This window comes from Neolamprologus multifasciatus, chromosome 8, assembly GCF_963576455.1.
Source record: "Neolamprologus multifasciatus chromosome 8, fNeoMul1.2, whole genome shotgun sequence".
Taxonomy (NCBI): domain Eukaryota; kingdom Metazoa; phylum Chordata; class Actinopteri; order Cichliformes; family Cichlidae; genus Neolamprologus; species Neolamprologus multifasciatus.
Window position 1 is genome coordinate 9,041,895 of NC_140446.1, and position 17,120 is coordinate 9,059,014.

The 17,120-nt window shown below is 40.7% G+C and overlaps 2 protein-coding genes across 6 annotated transcripts in view; one reads left to right on the plus strand and one right to left on the minus strand.

Annotated features, from left to right (window-relative positions):
• LOC146512449 (cytohesin-1-like) overlaps positions 1–16,242 on the plus strand; it is a 30,741-nt gene extending 14,499 nt beyond the window's left edge. For 2 of the 3 annotated variants that reach the window (XM_085171148.1, XM_085171149.1), the window contains exons 4-12: positions 1,615–1,681; positions 2,208–2,326; positions 2,728–2,921; positions 3,889–4,037; positions 5,741–5,852; positions 6,431–6,507; positions 6,613–6,684; positions 7,691–7,845; positions 7,937–16,242. In XM_085171148.1, the coding sequence (XP_085027274.1) occupies positions 1,615–1,681; positions 2,208–2,326; positions 2,728–2,921; positions 3,889–4,037; positions 5,741–5,852; positions 6,431–6,507; positions 6,613–6,684; positions 7,691–7,845; positions 7,937–8,015 (1,024 nt within the window). In that variant the 3' untranslated portion in view covers positions 8,016–16,242. Of the gene's footprint in view, positions 1–1,614; positions 1,682–2,207; positions 2,327–2,727; positions 2,922–3,888; positions 4,038–5,740; positions 5,854–6,428; positions 6,508–6,612; positions 6,685–7,690; positions 7,846–7,936 lie in introns of all 3 variants that reach the window. The other variant, XM_085171150.1, reaches the window with a different exon arrangement.
• pgs1 (phosphatidylglycerophosphate synthase 1) overlaps positions 1,907–17,120 on the minus strand; it is a 55,068-nt gene continuing 39,854 nt past the window's right edge. For 2 of the 3 annotated variants that reach the window (XM_085171143.1, XM_085171144.1), the window contains one exon: positions 1,907–12,001. The gene's annotated coding sequence lies outside the window, so the exon portion shown is untranslated. The remainder of the gene's footprint in view (positions 12,002–17,120) is intronic. The other variant, XR_014875824.1, reaches the window with a different exon arrangement.

Genomic DNA, 17,120 nt, shown 5'->3' on the forward strand with positions numbered 1-17,120 from the left:
CACTAGAAACTTAGAAGATAAAGAAATCATGGTGAAAGAACATCCCGAAGTTTGGCTTTATTTCACAAAGAAACATGACAACACTGGCAGTTATGTTTCGAAAATGTCTTTATTTTCTATATTTATCATATAATTCCCCTCTCATCCTTTATCCTTCAAGCTTGTCAGGTCCTCTACCAGAGGTCTGGGAGCTTGAGGCTCCTGCGCAGTATCTTAGCTATTCCTAGGACTGCACTCTTCTGGACAGAGATCTTGGATATTGTTCCTGGGATCTGCCGGAGCCACTCGCCTAGCTTGGGAGCCACTGCACCTAGTGCTCCGAGTACTACTTGGACCACTGTTACCCTCACCCTCTACATCTTCTCCAGCTCTTCTTTGAGCCCTGGATACTTCTCCAACTTCTCGTGTTCCTTCTTCCTGATGTTGCTGTCATTCAGTATCACTACATCTATCACTACGGCCCTCTTCTTCTGTTTGTCTACCACCACTATGCCGTCTGTATCTGGAAGTCCCACAGGATCTATGCCAGCTACTTGGTTATGGTGTTCCATGTATGCCCTGCCTGCTAGCATCTTCCACCCTGCTGTTATGTGCTGGATTGTCTCAGGGGCGTCTTTACAAAGCCTGCACCTGGGGTCTTGCCTGGTGTGATAGGCCCCAGCCTTTATGGATCTTGTGCTCAGAACTTGTTCCTGTACTGCCATGATTAGTGCCACAGGGTCATGGGCAGGGCATCACCTGATCTTACTGTTCAGCTGACTCCTCAGGACTTTCTGCAAGTAGTTGCAGCTTTCCTAGCAGCCTCTTCGTGGTTCCTATTTGCCTGGGATCCCCAGGTACTTGTAGCTGTCCTCGATGTCTGCAATGTTCATTTTGTTCTTTTCTACTGCCAGACGTAGACCACAAGGCTGTGAGTTTTTGCGTGGCAGTTTCCAAGAGCAAGGCTTTGGCACCTCCCTTGATCTTGTATCTGAGAGTACTTCATGTACTCTCATGGAGGATCCGGGTTTTAAGCTTCACCATGATCCTTTCTTTCAGGTCAGTTCCTCTCACACTCAATTTCTATCACACTTGGGGCCAATCTCAGATGGAGATGATGATATCTCCCCCCTGACCTGTCGTCCTGGCTCCCCCTTGCTGTAGCATGTATGTTGTACCTCGTCAGTCTCTAGCTATGAGAGCAGCCCCTTCTTCCGAATGTTGGAACTCTGAACTACTAGTTGTTTCGCCATGAATATCGAAGATATTTGATATCAAAGATCCCATAGGTCCCTAGCATGGGGAGTCTAGCCTACGACCGTTACTCAATACAGACGCCCCCAGGCGGGAAGTGAACTTGCATATATGCTGAAATAACTTTCTGCACAACATGGGCAGCATGACTATTACTGAGGTTGTTTTTAGAACATCGGTGCTACGCAGGCAGGTCTAACAGACATTTCCTTTGACTAAGAAAACAAAAAAAAAAATCCATCCAATATTTTCCATTCTAGGTGATAAAAGCCAGGCTGTTGTAACAGAGACCTGGGCTGGCATTGAAAATTAAAATTCACTGGTAATGAATAAATATGATTTACACACTAATGGTTTATGTTTTTTAAAATGTTATTTTAGGAAAAACATGCAAAGGAATAGACAGATGGCCATGGGCCGAAAAAAGTTCAACATGGATCCTGCGAAGGTAAATACATTTATGCAGCAGTGCTTTCTTCTTTCATGTGAGTTCAGCTACTGATTATCAGTCTGTTTTAGTTTAGTTTAGGAAAAGTGTCCTCTTTCAGCTGACAATGATATAAAATACACAAAACCTTGTTTTTTGCATTTGTATCATGTATTAAAATTTAACTCCAGCCTTTTCCTGAAACACCATTAGTGTGGTTGGTCTTTAAATTTGACACCCTGACTCTGTTTTTTTTGTTTTTTGTTTTTATTAAAGCCATGTACTCTGTGTACTTTTTTTACTCCTGGTTGTTCGCACCCACAGTTTGACGCTACACATGAACAACCAGGTGATACTGTAACAGATGTTTTTCTAAAAGGAGATATTTTATGGATTATTGGTCTTGAATGGGTAGAAAGAAGAAAAAAACAACCAAAACTCCCCCATACAAAATTACTAAAATGAACTACAAACTTCTCTGAACTGCTTGTTTTCATTCAGTGTGTGATGTTCATTCTGGGGTGTGTGTTTTGATTTTCTTCCTCAGGGCATTCGCTTCTTGATCGACTGTTCGCTGCTGAAAAACACCAGTGAAGACATTGCCCAGTTTCTGTATAAAGGGGAGGGGCTTAACAAAACCGCCATCGGTGACTATCTGGGCGAGAGGTAAGCAGTATTAATGATGTCCTTTCCAGTAGACAGTTTTGACATGTTCTATCAAAAAAAAAAGGACAAAGTCTTGAGCCTATATGGACAATAGCAGGAGTTCAGACCATCTCACATTTTATTCTTCACTCCTCTTTAAAAAGTTTATTCCTTATAAGTAATAAAAGGCCAGTTTAAAAAAAACCAACAGATTATTATTATTACCACGTCTTCTGTGTGTTACAGGAGAAATTGTGCTGTATACTGGATATAGATTTTGGTGCATAAGCAGTTCAACAAGAGCATCCTTTAATTTGATTCTCTTGAGTTGAACAGAGCTGACACAGTTTCTCTTCTGTTTACTCCTGTGTGCGTGCACACGTGGGTGTGTGTTTGTGTGTGGGATTTCGTGCGTCGTGCAGAGATGAATTCAACATCAAGGTCCTGCACGCCTTCCTGGAGCTGCACGAGTTCACAGACTTGAACCTGGTTCAGGCTCTCAGGCAGTTTCTGTGGAGCTTTAGGCTGCCCGGCGAGGCCCAGAAAATCGACCGCATGATGGAGGCGTTTGCTCGGCGATACTGTCACTGCAACCCCGGAGTGTTTCAGAGCATCGGTACGTGAGGAAGAAACGGTTTATGGTCACAGTTTTTACATATTACAGAGTGAAAATAAAGAAGTTGTTCAATAATAAAACCATTTTCTTCCATCTTTTTTTCATTTTTACAGCATTTATTCCATTCACACACTGTATGTAGGGCTCAGCAATTTGCCACTGAGCAGGAAAACACACCAGTAATGATTTATATTTAGTTTAATGCACATTTCCGTTTTTCGTTTAAATCAAGTCACCTTTATTTATTCAGCACATTTTAAACGACCGAGTTGATCCAAATGTATTATCTAATACTCACAGAAACATAACTAAAATACGAAGCAATGCAAAAGTTACAAAAATTTTAATGTCATCGTTTTAGGCCAGGACCTGCATATTAAACTAACTTTAATATAAAGATTTACCTGTTTTTTGTTGTGTTGTTAACTTATGTTCGCTTCTCTTTAGCTCAGGAACTTCTAGAGTTCTTGCTTTCTTACTCTTAGTGAGCACTCAGCCACATTCACCTACTCACCACACAGTTTTTACACATCACACACAAAGTCTCATACTGATGCACTGGGGGAAATTTGTAGTTCGCCTATTTGCACATTCCTCATATTACCCATGTCAGGAAGCAGAAGGGAAGATCCTCGTGTCTGCAAGTCAAAATATCTTTGAACAAGATGGTGAAGGTTGTGCTGCTTACTGGACAGAGCACACAGGTTTTTGAAAAGTATAGCATGCGGTTTGTACGTAAGGTGTTATTTGATAATTAGCACACTGTCTGCACTGGATGGACCTGATAGTGAACAAATACAACCAACAATGACTGTAGTTGTCTGGGAATGTAATTTCTTTTAACTAACACTCTACACAAAGGTATAGCAGCACCTCAGTTGTTTTCAGTTAATCGTTTAAACTCACTGTGGTCTTTCTAACAGCCTGACTCTGAAAACATACAAACACACACTGTGTCTGTTTGCAGATACCTGTTACGTGTTGTCGTTCGCCGTGATCATGTTGAACACCAGTCTACACAACCCCAATGTGAAGGACAAACCCTCTGTTCAAAAATTCACAGCAATGAACAGAGGAATCAATGATGGAGGAGACCTACCGGAGGACCTGCTCAGGGTGAGTGAAGTTCAGGAAGTTCACAGCGCCCTGTGTGATATATTCACCATGTGTTCAGGCCCTGTGAATTCAGACAGAACAGCACATCTGATGGTCCATTTGTGGGGAAATATGAATGCGCTGTGGAGTTTCTGATGGACATTTAAACAACTTGGAAAGCACCAGCTGTCCGATGACTGTAGCTGTGATTGTTATGATTATAGCCGTGAGACATTATATGATAATAGGTACTTGCAGCTGTTGTTTGTGACCTTGTGGTTTTGCAAGCCAAGCGTCATATTGAAGCTACATTCCTGATCAGTGTAACATTAGCACCTTACGTTCAACCACAAATGGAGCCAAAAGTCTGAGCAGAAACCACAAACGAGGAATGAGCTAGAGATGCATCATTTTTCTGTTCTGTGGTTGAGACGAGAAGAGGGTTTCTCAAAGATGTCAGTGTATTCAAACTGAACGGTCCAGACAGCACGTAAAAGTCCCTCATTACAACACATTCCAACAAATAATGCAGAAAAGCTAAATTCCAATTATTTTTTTTAAAACATCTCAGGCTGTTAATCATAAATGGGTGTCTCAATAACTAAAAATTATTTACCAAGAAACTGCTTTTTTAAATCGATCCCTATACAACCGTTGCAGGAGCTTGGTTCGCATTGCCGGCAATAAGTCGGACTCGTTCCCGGTGGGTGATGGGCTCCGCCTGGGCTGCCCTTTGTCACCGATTCTGTTTATAATTTTTATGGACAGGATTTCTAGGCGCAGCCAAGTGGCGGAGGGCTTTCACTTCGGTGGCCTCAGAATCTCATCTCTGCTTTTCGCGGATAATGTGGTTCTGTTGGCTTCATCGGGTGAAGGCCTCCAGCTCGCACTGGAACGGTTCGAAGCCGAGTGTGAAGCAGCGGGAATGAGGATCAGCACCTCCAAATCTGAGGCCATGGTCCTCAGCCGGAAAAGGGTGGAGTGCCCACTCCGGGTCGGGGATGAGTTCCTGCCCCAAGTGGAGGAGTTCAAGTATCTCGGGGTCTTGTTCGCGAGTGATGGGAGAAGGGAGCCGGAGATCGACAGACGGATTGGTGCGGCGGCTGCAGTGATGCGGACACTGCACCGGTCCGTCGTGGTGAAGAGGGAGCTGAGTGTAAAAGCGAAGCTTTCAATTTACCGGTCGATCTACATCCCTTCCCTCACCTATGGCCACGAGCTGTGGGTTGTGACCAAAGGACAAGATCGCGGATACAAGCGGCAGAAATGAGCTCCCTTAGAGATAGGGTGAGAAGTTTGGCCATCCGGGAGGGGCTCAGAGTACAGCCGCTGCTTCTCCACATCGAAAATAAGCCAGCTGAGGTGGTTCGGAGTAAAGTGGGGGTTCAGCTTGTGGTTTCAGCTTTTTGAAAATTCTGGCAAAGGCTCAAGTGAACATGTTTAAAATGTATAAATGATACACTTTGAAAATGTTCCTGTGTTTGAGTTTTTTTAATAAGTTATTATGCAACAGTTTCACCCGTGTAAACACCATTTCTATTTATAGCTGGCTGAAGTAGCCAACACAATTTGTTGTTTTTACTTAAGTTTATTTTGATAAATCATAACCCCAGAGTTGAAATTTGCTGATAAATGTTTGTGTTGTAAATAAGTAGAAGTTAAGATAAAGGTAAGGATAAATAGTAGCTACCCGCATGATCTAAACGATGTCACCATCTATGCAGAACCTGTACGACAGCATCAAGAACGAACCTTTTAAGATCCCAGAGGATGATGGGAATGACCTCACACACACCTTCTTCAACCCCGACAGAGAAGGGTGGTTGCTCAAACTCGGTATGTGAACTCTGATTTGTTCAGTTTCTACAAACAGGTCGTCCCTCTAGTGGACCAGATGTGTAACAGTGGCTTTAACGAGGCGACGAGAGATCTTTTTATTGAAACAAGTTGAGTGAAATGTTGGACATGTTTTACTCTCCTGTTGACGCTCTTCTTGTCTGTTTGTGTTTCATGGTTTTGACTTCAGGAGGTATGTATCCTCACACTCGCCAGCTTTAGTGCACCGCTTTGCTTTCTGAGCTGCCCCTGCCCACCACCCCGTCATTTTTGTCCTGCTACTGCCTGTGTGCATTCACCTACCCATCACAGTTTTACTGTGATAATTAGTTTTCACATCCGGTTCACCTGCTGCTTTTTGCTATCATGTCCTGATGTGAAGGTATAAGCGCTTCACATCTGCCTCTAACACCTGGACTCCTTGAACTGCCCACTGACTCACATTTTAACCTCAGCTGTTGCAGTCAGTAGGCTTTACTTAACCTGCTGAATTGTGTCGTCAGTGTGCTTCAGAGTGTCGCCGTCAACATCAGCATTCAGTTTACTGATGTCATAACTCACCTTTAATCCATCCTCAGGTGGAAGAGTGAAGACCTGGAAGCGGCGCTGGTTTATTCTCACTGATAACTGTCTCTACTACTTTGAATACACCACTGTGAGTACTTCTTGTTTCACTGTGAAAATAAATGATTACTGGATGTAACTGTGGACAGCCTTATTAATAAATAAACTAATTTTTTTTCTTTCTGCTGTTTAAAAGGACAAAGAACCCAGAGGGATTATTCCACTGGAAAATCTAAGCATCAGAGAAGTTGAGGACTCAAAGAAGCCGGTAAACCGCTGCTCTCTTTGTTTTTGTCCTGTGATTGAAGAGATCAAAGTCTCAGAGTTCAGAAAAAGATGGCGAAAACAGGAGGGGACACAAATCTCTTTGGGTTTGCATCAGGAACAGCATCCCACATAAATCTGCCAAATCAAACATGCAGAGCTAACCGCTGTGGCAACCCTCTGTTAATAAGGGAGCTGCTGAAAGCAGCTTACAAAGGATTTCAAAAAGCAAAGCAAAAATAAACCGTGTAACCATGTCTTCAAAGTAATGATGACTTTGATTTTCTTGTGATACTAGTCCTTATTTTGCATGTTTTCCTTAGTTACTCCCATGATTATTATGGACGCATAATTAAAAACTAAAGGTAATAATCTTCAGCATGGACAGCCAAGTTTGTGAATGTGACAACCTGAGAACGAGGCAACATAGGATTTTGAAATTCATACCGTGCATCTAATAAAAAGTTAGGACGAGCTTCAATCTGAGTGACCTCGACCTCAAGGTCAGAGGCCAAGTTCTATAAAAATCTTAATAGATAAATCAAGAACGATGTCATGTAGGAGTTTCAAAATGGTAACATACGTGCATCTGCTCACAAGCTGTGGGGTAGCTCTTGTGGTCGTCAAGTATTTTTAATTTTGGAGGAAGCCTAAAGTCGTACCTGGAGGAGCCAGAGATTTAGCCACTTTTTCCACTGGCTTCAAATAGTTGATGACTTTATCCAAAAATAGGGTTTAAAAAAAAAAGTACATATACTACACAGGTGCAAGCCTGAAAAAGCATTAAAAAAAAAAAAAAACACACAACGTACCCAACGATAACTCCAGCAAATGAACAATGAACACGTGGCCGTCCACCTAGAATCAGTGCACCCTCAACCTGCTGATGGATCAACAGTTTATATAAGTTTTTATTACAGCGTTGAACACTTTCAGTAGAGAGTGAAAACAACCGATCGCACATGTAACTTGTTTATTCGCCTTCCTGCCTCAACCATGATCTCTCTCAGAACTGCTTCGAGCTGTTCATCCCTAACCACAAAGATCAGGTGATCAAGGCCTGCAAGACGGAGGCAGACGGCCGCGTCGTCGAGGGAAACCACACTTTCTACAGAATCTCCGCCCCAACTGCGGAGGAGAAGGACGAATGGATCAAAAGCATCAAGTGAGTTTCAGTTTTGTTTTCTCTCCCTGCAGAGGGTCAAACTAATGATGATGATGAAGAAAAAGTGGAACTGCTGTCCTTCTCTCTGCAGGGCTGCAATCAGCAAAGACCCGTTCTATGAGATGTTAGCTGCTCGGAAGAAGAAGGTCTCCTCTCTGAAGGGGCTGTAGAGCTGCTGAGGATAAAACAACCGCAGGCCTGTTTCAGGTGGACCTGACATTCCCGCTGCAGACCTGAACCTGGCGGAGGATTCACCTCTTAAAGCGGCTTGTCTTTTGTCCCCTTTTCAACAGACACACCTTCAGAACCAGCGCTCCCTTCTTTACAGGTCTGACCTCCTGCCGACACTTTATTTCCCATCTGCAGATAATGTTATTCAGACAGAGACCGCTCTTTTGTTTGCTGAAACGTCACCTTTTTAGAGTCCTGCTGCTGCAGTACTGTAACGATGCTGCGGTGCCCTCCGGTTAGCTCTCCCGCTCATCTTGAAACCTGCTGTAAGGACTGTTGACAAGCATTTGAATGACCTCTGAGCCTTTTTGCACAATCAGTGTTTGGTCTGCTTGAGTACAGCAAGTCCCTACAGCTGCTGAAAACAGAGAGCGCGGGAAATGTTGTCAGTTCACGTCTCCAGAGGAGTGAACTACGAAGCGAGGTTAATGAGTTAGCGAGGTAGCGAGCCTGAAGTTGTTTTGTTGTTGTTGTTCAGAGTTTTGGTTTAAAATCAAAAGCAAAAAGCAGCCCAGTGACAAACTAACAACACATAAGGCGGTACACGAAAACCTGCTCAAAAAAAGCTGTGTGTTTACAGTGACTTCAATCAAATTCAATTCAATTTTATTTACATAGCGGCAAATCACAACAACAGTCGCTTCAAGGCGCTCAAATCAACGATGCCGACAATACGTTTCAGTGCTCCTGCTTGTCTCTGCAGATCTTAATTCTCCATCGGATTAAGGTCTGCAGTTTTCCTAGCTGCAAATCCAAAACGTAAATCTGATCTGGAAACCAGCAAGAAGTTATCACTTCTGTCCTGTGGTGTGGTCCACCATCAAGCTGGAAATGGACTGTCACCAGATTGCTCCTAAATCATTGTAAGGAGTTGTTTTTTTTTAGTATTAGTATATTTTTTAGTATACCTATTGACCCTTGGTAAGTATATTAAAATTATGCCAATAAAAATAACAGAAATAGAAAACAAACAAAACGATTGTTCTTCACCATCATAGAAAAATACACATCGCCATTCTAATTACACTCACAGTCACACCTACAGACACCTGTTAACCTAACGTGCACACCTGGAGAAAACCCAAGACATTCATGCTGCAGGACAGCAGTCCTGACCCTCATAAAATAAGAATTCATATGATGAAGTGGCAAAGGAAATAAACAGTGAGTAATGCTATTAATAGAAATAAGTAAAGTTAATCACAGCTGTAGAAGACTGGAGTTTGGGTTATGTTGAAATGTGCCTGCTTCATAGTGCACTCCTCTGGACGGAAAAGTTTGAGATAAAATAAACGACTCCTCGTGAAAGCTGCACAGCAGCAGAATCTGAGATTCGGACTTTTCTGAAGCTGACGAAGATTCAGTTCAGGACTCAGTCGAGACTCTGAGCAGCATTTAGTTGCCATACATTTTCCCCCCCTGCCCCATTTTGTTACTGCTGTTGATCTTCTGTCCATGAAAAGGAAGGTAAAACAGAAATAGTCAAATATTTATTTATCCACATTTCTTGTAATTTATTGTTTTTGTCTCAATAAAAGTTTGCAAAGAATCTTCTGCTCCTGTTTGAGTTCATTATTTTACTGAAGTTGTTTTATTGTACATTTGTAATGAATAAGTGATTTAAAATGAAGTGAGACTGGTTCAGATAAGCACCTTCTGAGGTTGTTCAACCGCATTTCTTCTGTAGTGTAAACACTAACGTGTCCTGATGCAACCTAGACAGTCATTAATGCAGGACATGGAGGTCTCTGCAGTCACCTGGAACCTCATCCTGCCAAACAGCTGCAATAAACTAAACACAGCCGGCCTTGTATCTTGTATAACCTTTTTTTTTTTTTAAATGAACTTTTGTATGGGTTTAATTCCAGTCTTCCCCTGTCCCACTTGACCTCAATCTAAAGCATGCCGCCAGCTACCGAACACAGGTTTTAATACTCTGTTCTCATTCATTTAAGCACTTATCTCACCTTTATCTAATGTAACTCATGAAGCAGCCAGTCATTCTAGCAGAGCTGTCAGTAAACTACGTTATCTTCTGTAAAAAGTTTCCCCACATCCTGCTAATGTTTACGTGACCTGATTACTCTGGAAAACCACAGCGCATATCAAGGAGATGAAAGCACGAGCACTGAAGCAGACCTGGGAAATTCCCCTTCCAGCGAAAGGTACGGCTGAAGTAGTACGTGTTAGAGCTGTGACAGAAGGCAGACTAATCAGACATCGGCTTATGTGTCGCACTCCGCAAAATATTAGTACGAGTCGATCTCGCTGTGTTCTTCTCAACTGGCAAGAGTGGCACACGCAGTGTTCACTAGTCACGATTAGTCAACATTTGAATCATACTTGATGGCCGATTTGTGGTCAAACACCCACATAATTCCAAAATTCATGATAGGTTTTTTTTTCAGGGCTCCAAGTGGTTACAAACAAATTTTTATGATAGCTGTCAGAGCTTTACAGTCCACTGTGTGAGCTGTCGTCACAAAGCAAAACAAAGGGGCATCATAAAAAGGAAGGAAACTCGAGACTGTAGAAAGTGATTGATCTGAATGCAGCGGAAAACACAACACAGGGTTCAGGTACCTGAAGCTGCAAGGGGCTGAAATGGTTCCAAACTGAAGCCAGATCTTGGTGGAGGCACCAGGAAAGATGGAGGCTTATTGCTTAAACCTTTTTAACTTTATTGGGATTATTTTACGAAAATAGCTTCATGTTGTATAATGACTTGAAACTAAGATCAAAAACACATCAGGAAAGTATTCAAGTGAGAATTTGAGGTTTTCCTGTAAACTTTTATACAAGCATATTTGTTTTTGCAACCAGAGAAGTCTGCCCCTGGTGGCCATTAGAAAGAATGCACTTTTAAGGCATTTCTGCATTGGCCTCACTGAAGCTGTCTGTCAAGGTCAGTCATTCCCAAAATAATTTGACTTTAAAGTCAAATAGATTTCTATTTTCTATTCAGTTTTTCTTTTAGAATCACAAAGGATGCTTTGGTTTTGTTTTTTGTTATTTAGACTAAAATCTTTACATTTAAAAAGAAACTGAACTAATGAAACGAGGCTGAATTGTTAATTTAATGAAGTGATGAATAGGATTCAACAAATAAAACAAAAGATTAAAAAAAGAATGAAAACACAAAGAATAAGAAACACAACAAAAGCAAACAGAGCAACTTCAGAAAACATTTTCTTTTATATTTAACATGTAAAAAACCAGCAGGAGTGGTCGTCGAGCAGAAAAACCAAAACAAAGAGCTAAAAGACACCAAACCTCAGGAAACCGTTCACATTTTCTGTCTGATCCGTGGTTCGTAACAGCTTTGTTTCATCTCTCGTTTAAAGCTTTTCCACACGAATCGCTGAACTCAGAAAAATCAAACACTTGAGGACACTTTAAAAACTCACCACACATTCACTCTTTAATTTACAACAATAACACAGACTGCACAGTCAACTTTACTGCAGGCAGAGCTGTAAACACAGCGTCAAAGGCTCATTGAGGGGTCGTCACCAAACAACCTTCATCTGATCAGAGACGTTCAAACATGAAGTGTCTGCTTTTTTTCTCCATGCATGCAACACATACCTGTGGACGTGTATGTATGTTAACAGAAGTAGTTTTTTTTTAATGCTTGTAGTTAATAACACTACAAAACTAGAGTCCCACAGTGCTATGACGTCATGTGTTAATACATAAAGAGTAACGGTGTAAAGGTGGATCCAGAGCTTTAACAAAGAGGATTTACCTCCTGAGTCCGCCACATACATGTGCTGCTGTGTGTGTGCATGTGTTTCAGTCACTTCCTATGACACACAGAGGACGCCGGCTCCCAGCGTGCTGAAGATAATCCAGAGTGTGCTTCTTCCACAGGAGCTGGCCGACCTCCACCTTCAATTCATGTCCAGAATGGACTGTCTGCCACCTGCGAAAAAAAAAAAGAAGCTCAATCTGCTGTTTCCTGAGTGATTTTTAGTTGTGGTTTGTGGTTATCATAAAGGACATGATGTGAAGGCTGAGAGTCTGGCAGCACTGTCGAGGTCTTCCTCATTATCACCCTTTTTGTTTGTTTTCTAAATGATTTCTGTCCTTGAAGAAAACCTGAAGGTTTTTCTAAAATCCTAAACGACTCTTATTAAGCTGGAATAAAACATTAGAAAATATGGAGCATTAATAACACCTGCTAGCTGGAAACAATACATGTTAACAACAGCATTAACTAAATGAGCCTGTGTTAATTTACTCCTTACGGTTTAAGCCCAAACTCACGCTGACAGTTTTCTACGCCAGCATTTCTTTATCGTGTAGAAAAGCCGAGACACACTGGTTAAATTGTGCTTCTTTATCTTATATTAAGATATCTCAGAGATTAAATGTGTAGTTAAACTTGTTCACAGTGACAGAAACTGGAGTCCAGCCCACATAAGCTCAGAGTGGGCTGTTTGTGGCCTGTGATGTAAAATTAGTTTGACATCCCCGCGATGAACTGTTTTATCACAGGGACGTCAAACTTTTACTCTGAATGCTCCGTTTCTGGTTTGAAACACACTTTTTTCAGTTTCTCTCTTTCATGCAGGAAGTGAGGATTTGTAAACAAGTTGGCATCTTGAAAGCAAACTAGGGGCAACCTGCCAGCATGCAAAGCAACCACAAGCAGGTTTTTGGTGCAGCATTCTCTGCACTTGATTTCACGCAGCAACTACTCACAAACCAAGTGCATGTTTCCAGGGGACTGCTGACTGGTCTTTAGTAGTGATCTACTGTTAGACTTTTTTTTTTATATTGACTGTTTTATATGTTTAAGCACTTTGACCTACAAAAGCAGCATTACTGTACTAAAATGATAATTATTATTATTAATATATCTGTTTGACTGAAATGGCTCACAGGTACACGCTGCCTGGCAACCAACTATCAAAGGGCTAATATGACCCATGTTTAGCATTTCAGAACCTATATTACCTTTAAAAAAATGACATTGTTTTAATTCCATAATAAAACCTGATCCGCAGAAAGAGCAGAGCCTCCACTTTTATCCATCTTAAACTCACCTTTGTTTTAATATTTACATCATTTACAACAAAACAACAAGACCTTTGGTATTTTCAGCATTTTAGTAACAGGAATATGAGGTTTGGTTACATAACCTCACATTTATAAACTGTTATAATAAATTAGATTTATATATTTGATTTGCATTCATCAGCTGCTTAAAAAAAAAACATGTTTTTTGCTTTTCCTTTAAGGCACAAAGAGACCTGTTGCTTCTACTTTTATGTCTGATAATTATGGTGAAATTAATTCACGTATGCATCTTCTCAGTGCTTACATGAGTCGGTTAATGTCCATCACAAAGCACAAACTTTGGAGCCCTTGTGCAGCGTTACATTTTATATGTTCAGGTTCCACCCTGAACATATAAAATGTAACGCTTTGCTGTGTCCTTTCCTGGACTCTTCCATAGATTTTTTTCCATATAATTTTGTCAGTGCAATTTCAAATGTTAAATTTAATAGAATCTTATCACTATACATTTATATGTTGTTTGGTTTTTTTTAATCTTAACAAGCTGGTGTGATTACATGAATTTAAGACTATTACCTGGCAGAAGTTCAGGTTCAAACTGATTTTGATGGTTTACATTTCCTTAGCTTTAAAGTTCATATTTCTGGTTGTTTTTCTGTCATATTTCTCTGACTAAATAAAATTAACTTGGAAAATGTCTTGTAGTGTCTTGGCTGTAAAAAGGTCTGGGACTACTTTATATAAAAAGGTCACGGTGGGGCAAGTTCACTGCATTGGGGAAATCTCAGTTTTACCACTAGAGGGCAGAGGAGACCTTCTCAATCCGCCAAGGCTGGGTTAGAGTGGGTGATGCTGTATGGACATCAGCTGCGTTTTAACCCCATGTGGTTTGGAGAGGCTCCAGCCTGTTGTCACTAGTTTCCAACAATAGACAGCCTGCACTGCTGATAAGAACTTTTTAACCGGCACAGCCATTGTTGGAGGCTGTGTTTTGTTTTTTCCTCTGTCAGGAAAAAAAGGAGGCGATAAGCAGTACAAGTACACAGATCACAATGCCAGATGGATACAAAACAGGAGCGAGCACGAACAAACTGATCTAATTTATTGTCTGCCTGAAAGTCAAAGAAAAAAAAAATTAAAAACCCAGAATTTATTTTTAAAGAAAACATTTTAAAAAACAGCACTTTTATATTTCAAATAAGTAAATATGATGAATCTGGTTTTCTGGACCTGAAGGTGAATGTGTAGCTGGGGTCACTCAGGCTGCTTTGCTTCAGGAACAGAGCCGTGTGATCCCGTTAAAGAACAAAGGTTCTGACACAGGAGCTTCACGTATGCCAGCTGCCCGTATGCTCAGCATGTGCTTCACCTTTAATAATCATGATATAGAGCACTCGTGCGTAAATATATTTCTCAAATGTGACTCACACATGCTTTCTTAGAAATGCAAACATAAAATAAATCATCGCAGCCTTCCTATTGATTGAAGTCGCATATCATGGCCTATAAATGATGAGGTAGAGAAACAGCTTTCAACAAATGCCTGACAGCACACAGTTTTCACCACATGCAGAGTCGCCCTGAGCTTCCTGAGCTCAGGGACCTACACGTCATAGGTGCACACAAGGACAGGACGCGGTCTTTAACCCGTCGGCGGCCTAATCTGTGAAAACTAAGTGTTTTCAGCTGTGTGAACAGATCTGATCCTTCTTCGTGCAACTTGTTTAGAAAAGGAAGAGTGTGGAAAACAGCCTGCCTGATTCTCCTGAATCTGGAGGAGTAAATAGTGAACATGTTGGAGACTATTTTCAGCAGCAGTTTAATAAACATTTGTAGCTGTGATGATTTCTAACAAAGAAGTTGTACACATGTTATCACGAAGAATGCAGTGGGGTTGTGTAGAGTGTCTTCCAAACGCCTGACTTTCTGCTTTTATTTCAGTCACATGCTAATTCTGTAATAATTACAGATACACAATCACAAGGTCAAACATTACCAGACTTCCAGATCCAGATCCAGCACCCCCCCGCTATGCTTTCAAACTGTGACTCAAAGGTTTGACAAAAGGTGGGCCTGCTGGAATATTTCACATATTTATTCCCTTCATGTAGGGTTAGTTAACCTATTAACCCTGTTACACACTTTTTTCCTCAACATCATCGGTGGGATTTGTTTTTGTTGTGTTTTTTCCAGAAAAATCTGATGTATGTAAAACAATACACAAACTGATATTTAAGCTTTTTTATTTTGTTTACTTATTATTAATTTAACATCCCAGTTTTTAAAAATGAGCAATTAATTAAAAAATTTACAGGATTAAAAATATGCAAGGCGGTGTATGTTCATGGCATTTATGTTTAACAGATTTTTCATTTATTCATTTCTATTTTAATATTTTTACATAATGGTCACTCTGCAATGCCATCTATTGTTTTTAATACTTAAATGTTTTTAATATTGGTTGTTTGAGGTCTAAATGCAGCATTACTGCACTTAAATAATAATTATTACTAATATCTTACTAGAAAGCATGAATCTCTGATGACAGCCTTAGCACACAGTTACATCTTAGGCTCCTGAAGGTTCTTATCTATATCAAATATTATTGTGTAATCACGTTGCCAGGCAACACCTGTCAAATGGCTAATACTGTATGAGCCATTTTTAGCATTTATGAACCTATATGACCCTATAAACCATTAAATCGTTGCAATTTCACAACAATAAAACCTGATTTAGATCCAGAAAAAGAAAACTGTGATATAAATGATGGCGTATGACGCGATCACGTTGCCTGCCAACTACCTTTCGAAACCACTGCAATGGCACTGACCCGTACCAGCTTGTATAAATGTATAGATTAAATGATTAATCTCAAATTTAAACACCTAAAAAAAGCAACTACGTTAAAATTGACTCCATTATTTTACTTTCAGGGTCTGCTGTGTATATTTTAATCAGGAATCCTGTAATTTTGTGGTTTAAGTGCTTTACTTTTTCTCTTTTTTTTGCAACTACAGAGGAATGAGATTCACGGGACACAGGCTAAACACAAAATTACTAATATCAGGATCCATTTATTGCTTACTTTTAGTGACAAATAAAAGTAAAGAGTACGACCAGCCTCACTGTTTGAATACTTCTAAAGAAAAAGATTTTTGGTGACGCTCAATCAGAACTCATTCTTAGATGTTTATTTTGTTTTAAAGGAAGTTTCTTCAAGGCGGCATTCACAGTGTTGGGCCTTCACAGGAAAAGAGGCCTGAATCGAGGCTGATGTTTGAAACAGCTGACATATAGCAGATGTCAAATCTGTAAAAAGTGTGAGTTTTAATGTGCGTGTGAGAGCTTTTTCTTTCTTGAAGTGGGTCAGACTTATTCACAGAGATTAGGATCAAATCGCACAGCTGTTTGCATTTTTAGCTCACAGACACCAGTGAGTCTTTTCTCTTATCTAAATATGATGTAAGAGTTGAGGCCAACTTTGAGCCTGGAGTCATTGATGAGTCTCGCAGACCTGAGCGTGCGTCACAGAGTCGGTAACTTGAGGACTTACAACTTTTTTTTCTATTTTTTTCCCTCTCCACTGTTTCTCCAACAATAGGCCTGAATACATTCTCACACACATCATTGTTTGAGAATGAAAGACGACCTATTTTAGTCCATTTCCCTCTGGCGGGACATCAATCAGCATTTTTTTTTTTTCACCACTCTATTCAGGTAGTGATAAGACACCACCCATTTACCGTCAGTATCCAGTCTGCAACACTTCCTGTTCTCAGAAAAGAGAAAAGAAAAAAATGCTGACCGTCTTTCCATCAATCTTTAGCTGCAATCTTGACAGGCTTCCCTCCTGGCTGATCTTCAGTTTATGATGCGACCACAACTTTAACCGTCCCCCTGAATGTTTCTGCTAAGCAGAAGCAGCCTGTTCACTCAGGGATTTTTGAGCTGCTGAACCTTAAGCGAGTTCACCTCTCGCCAAGTCCTGACAGGATTCACGGTTACCCAGACCTCAG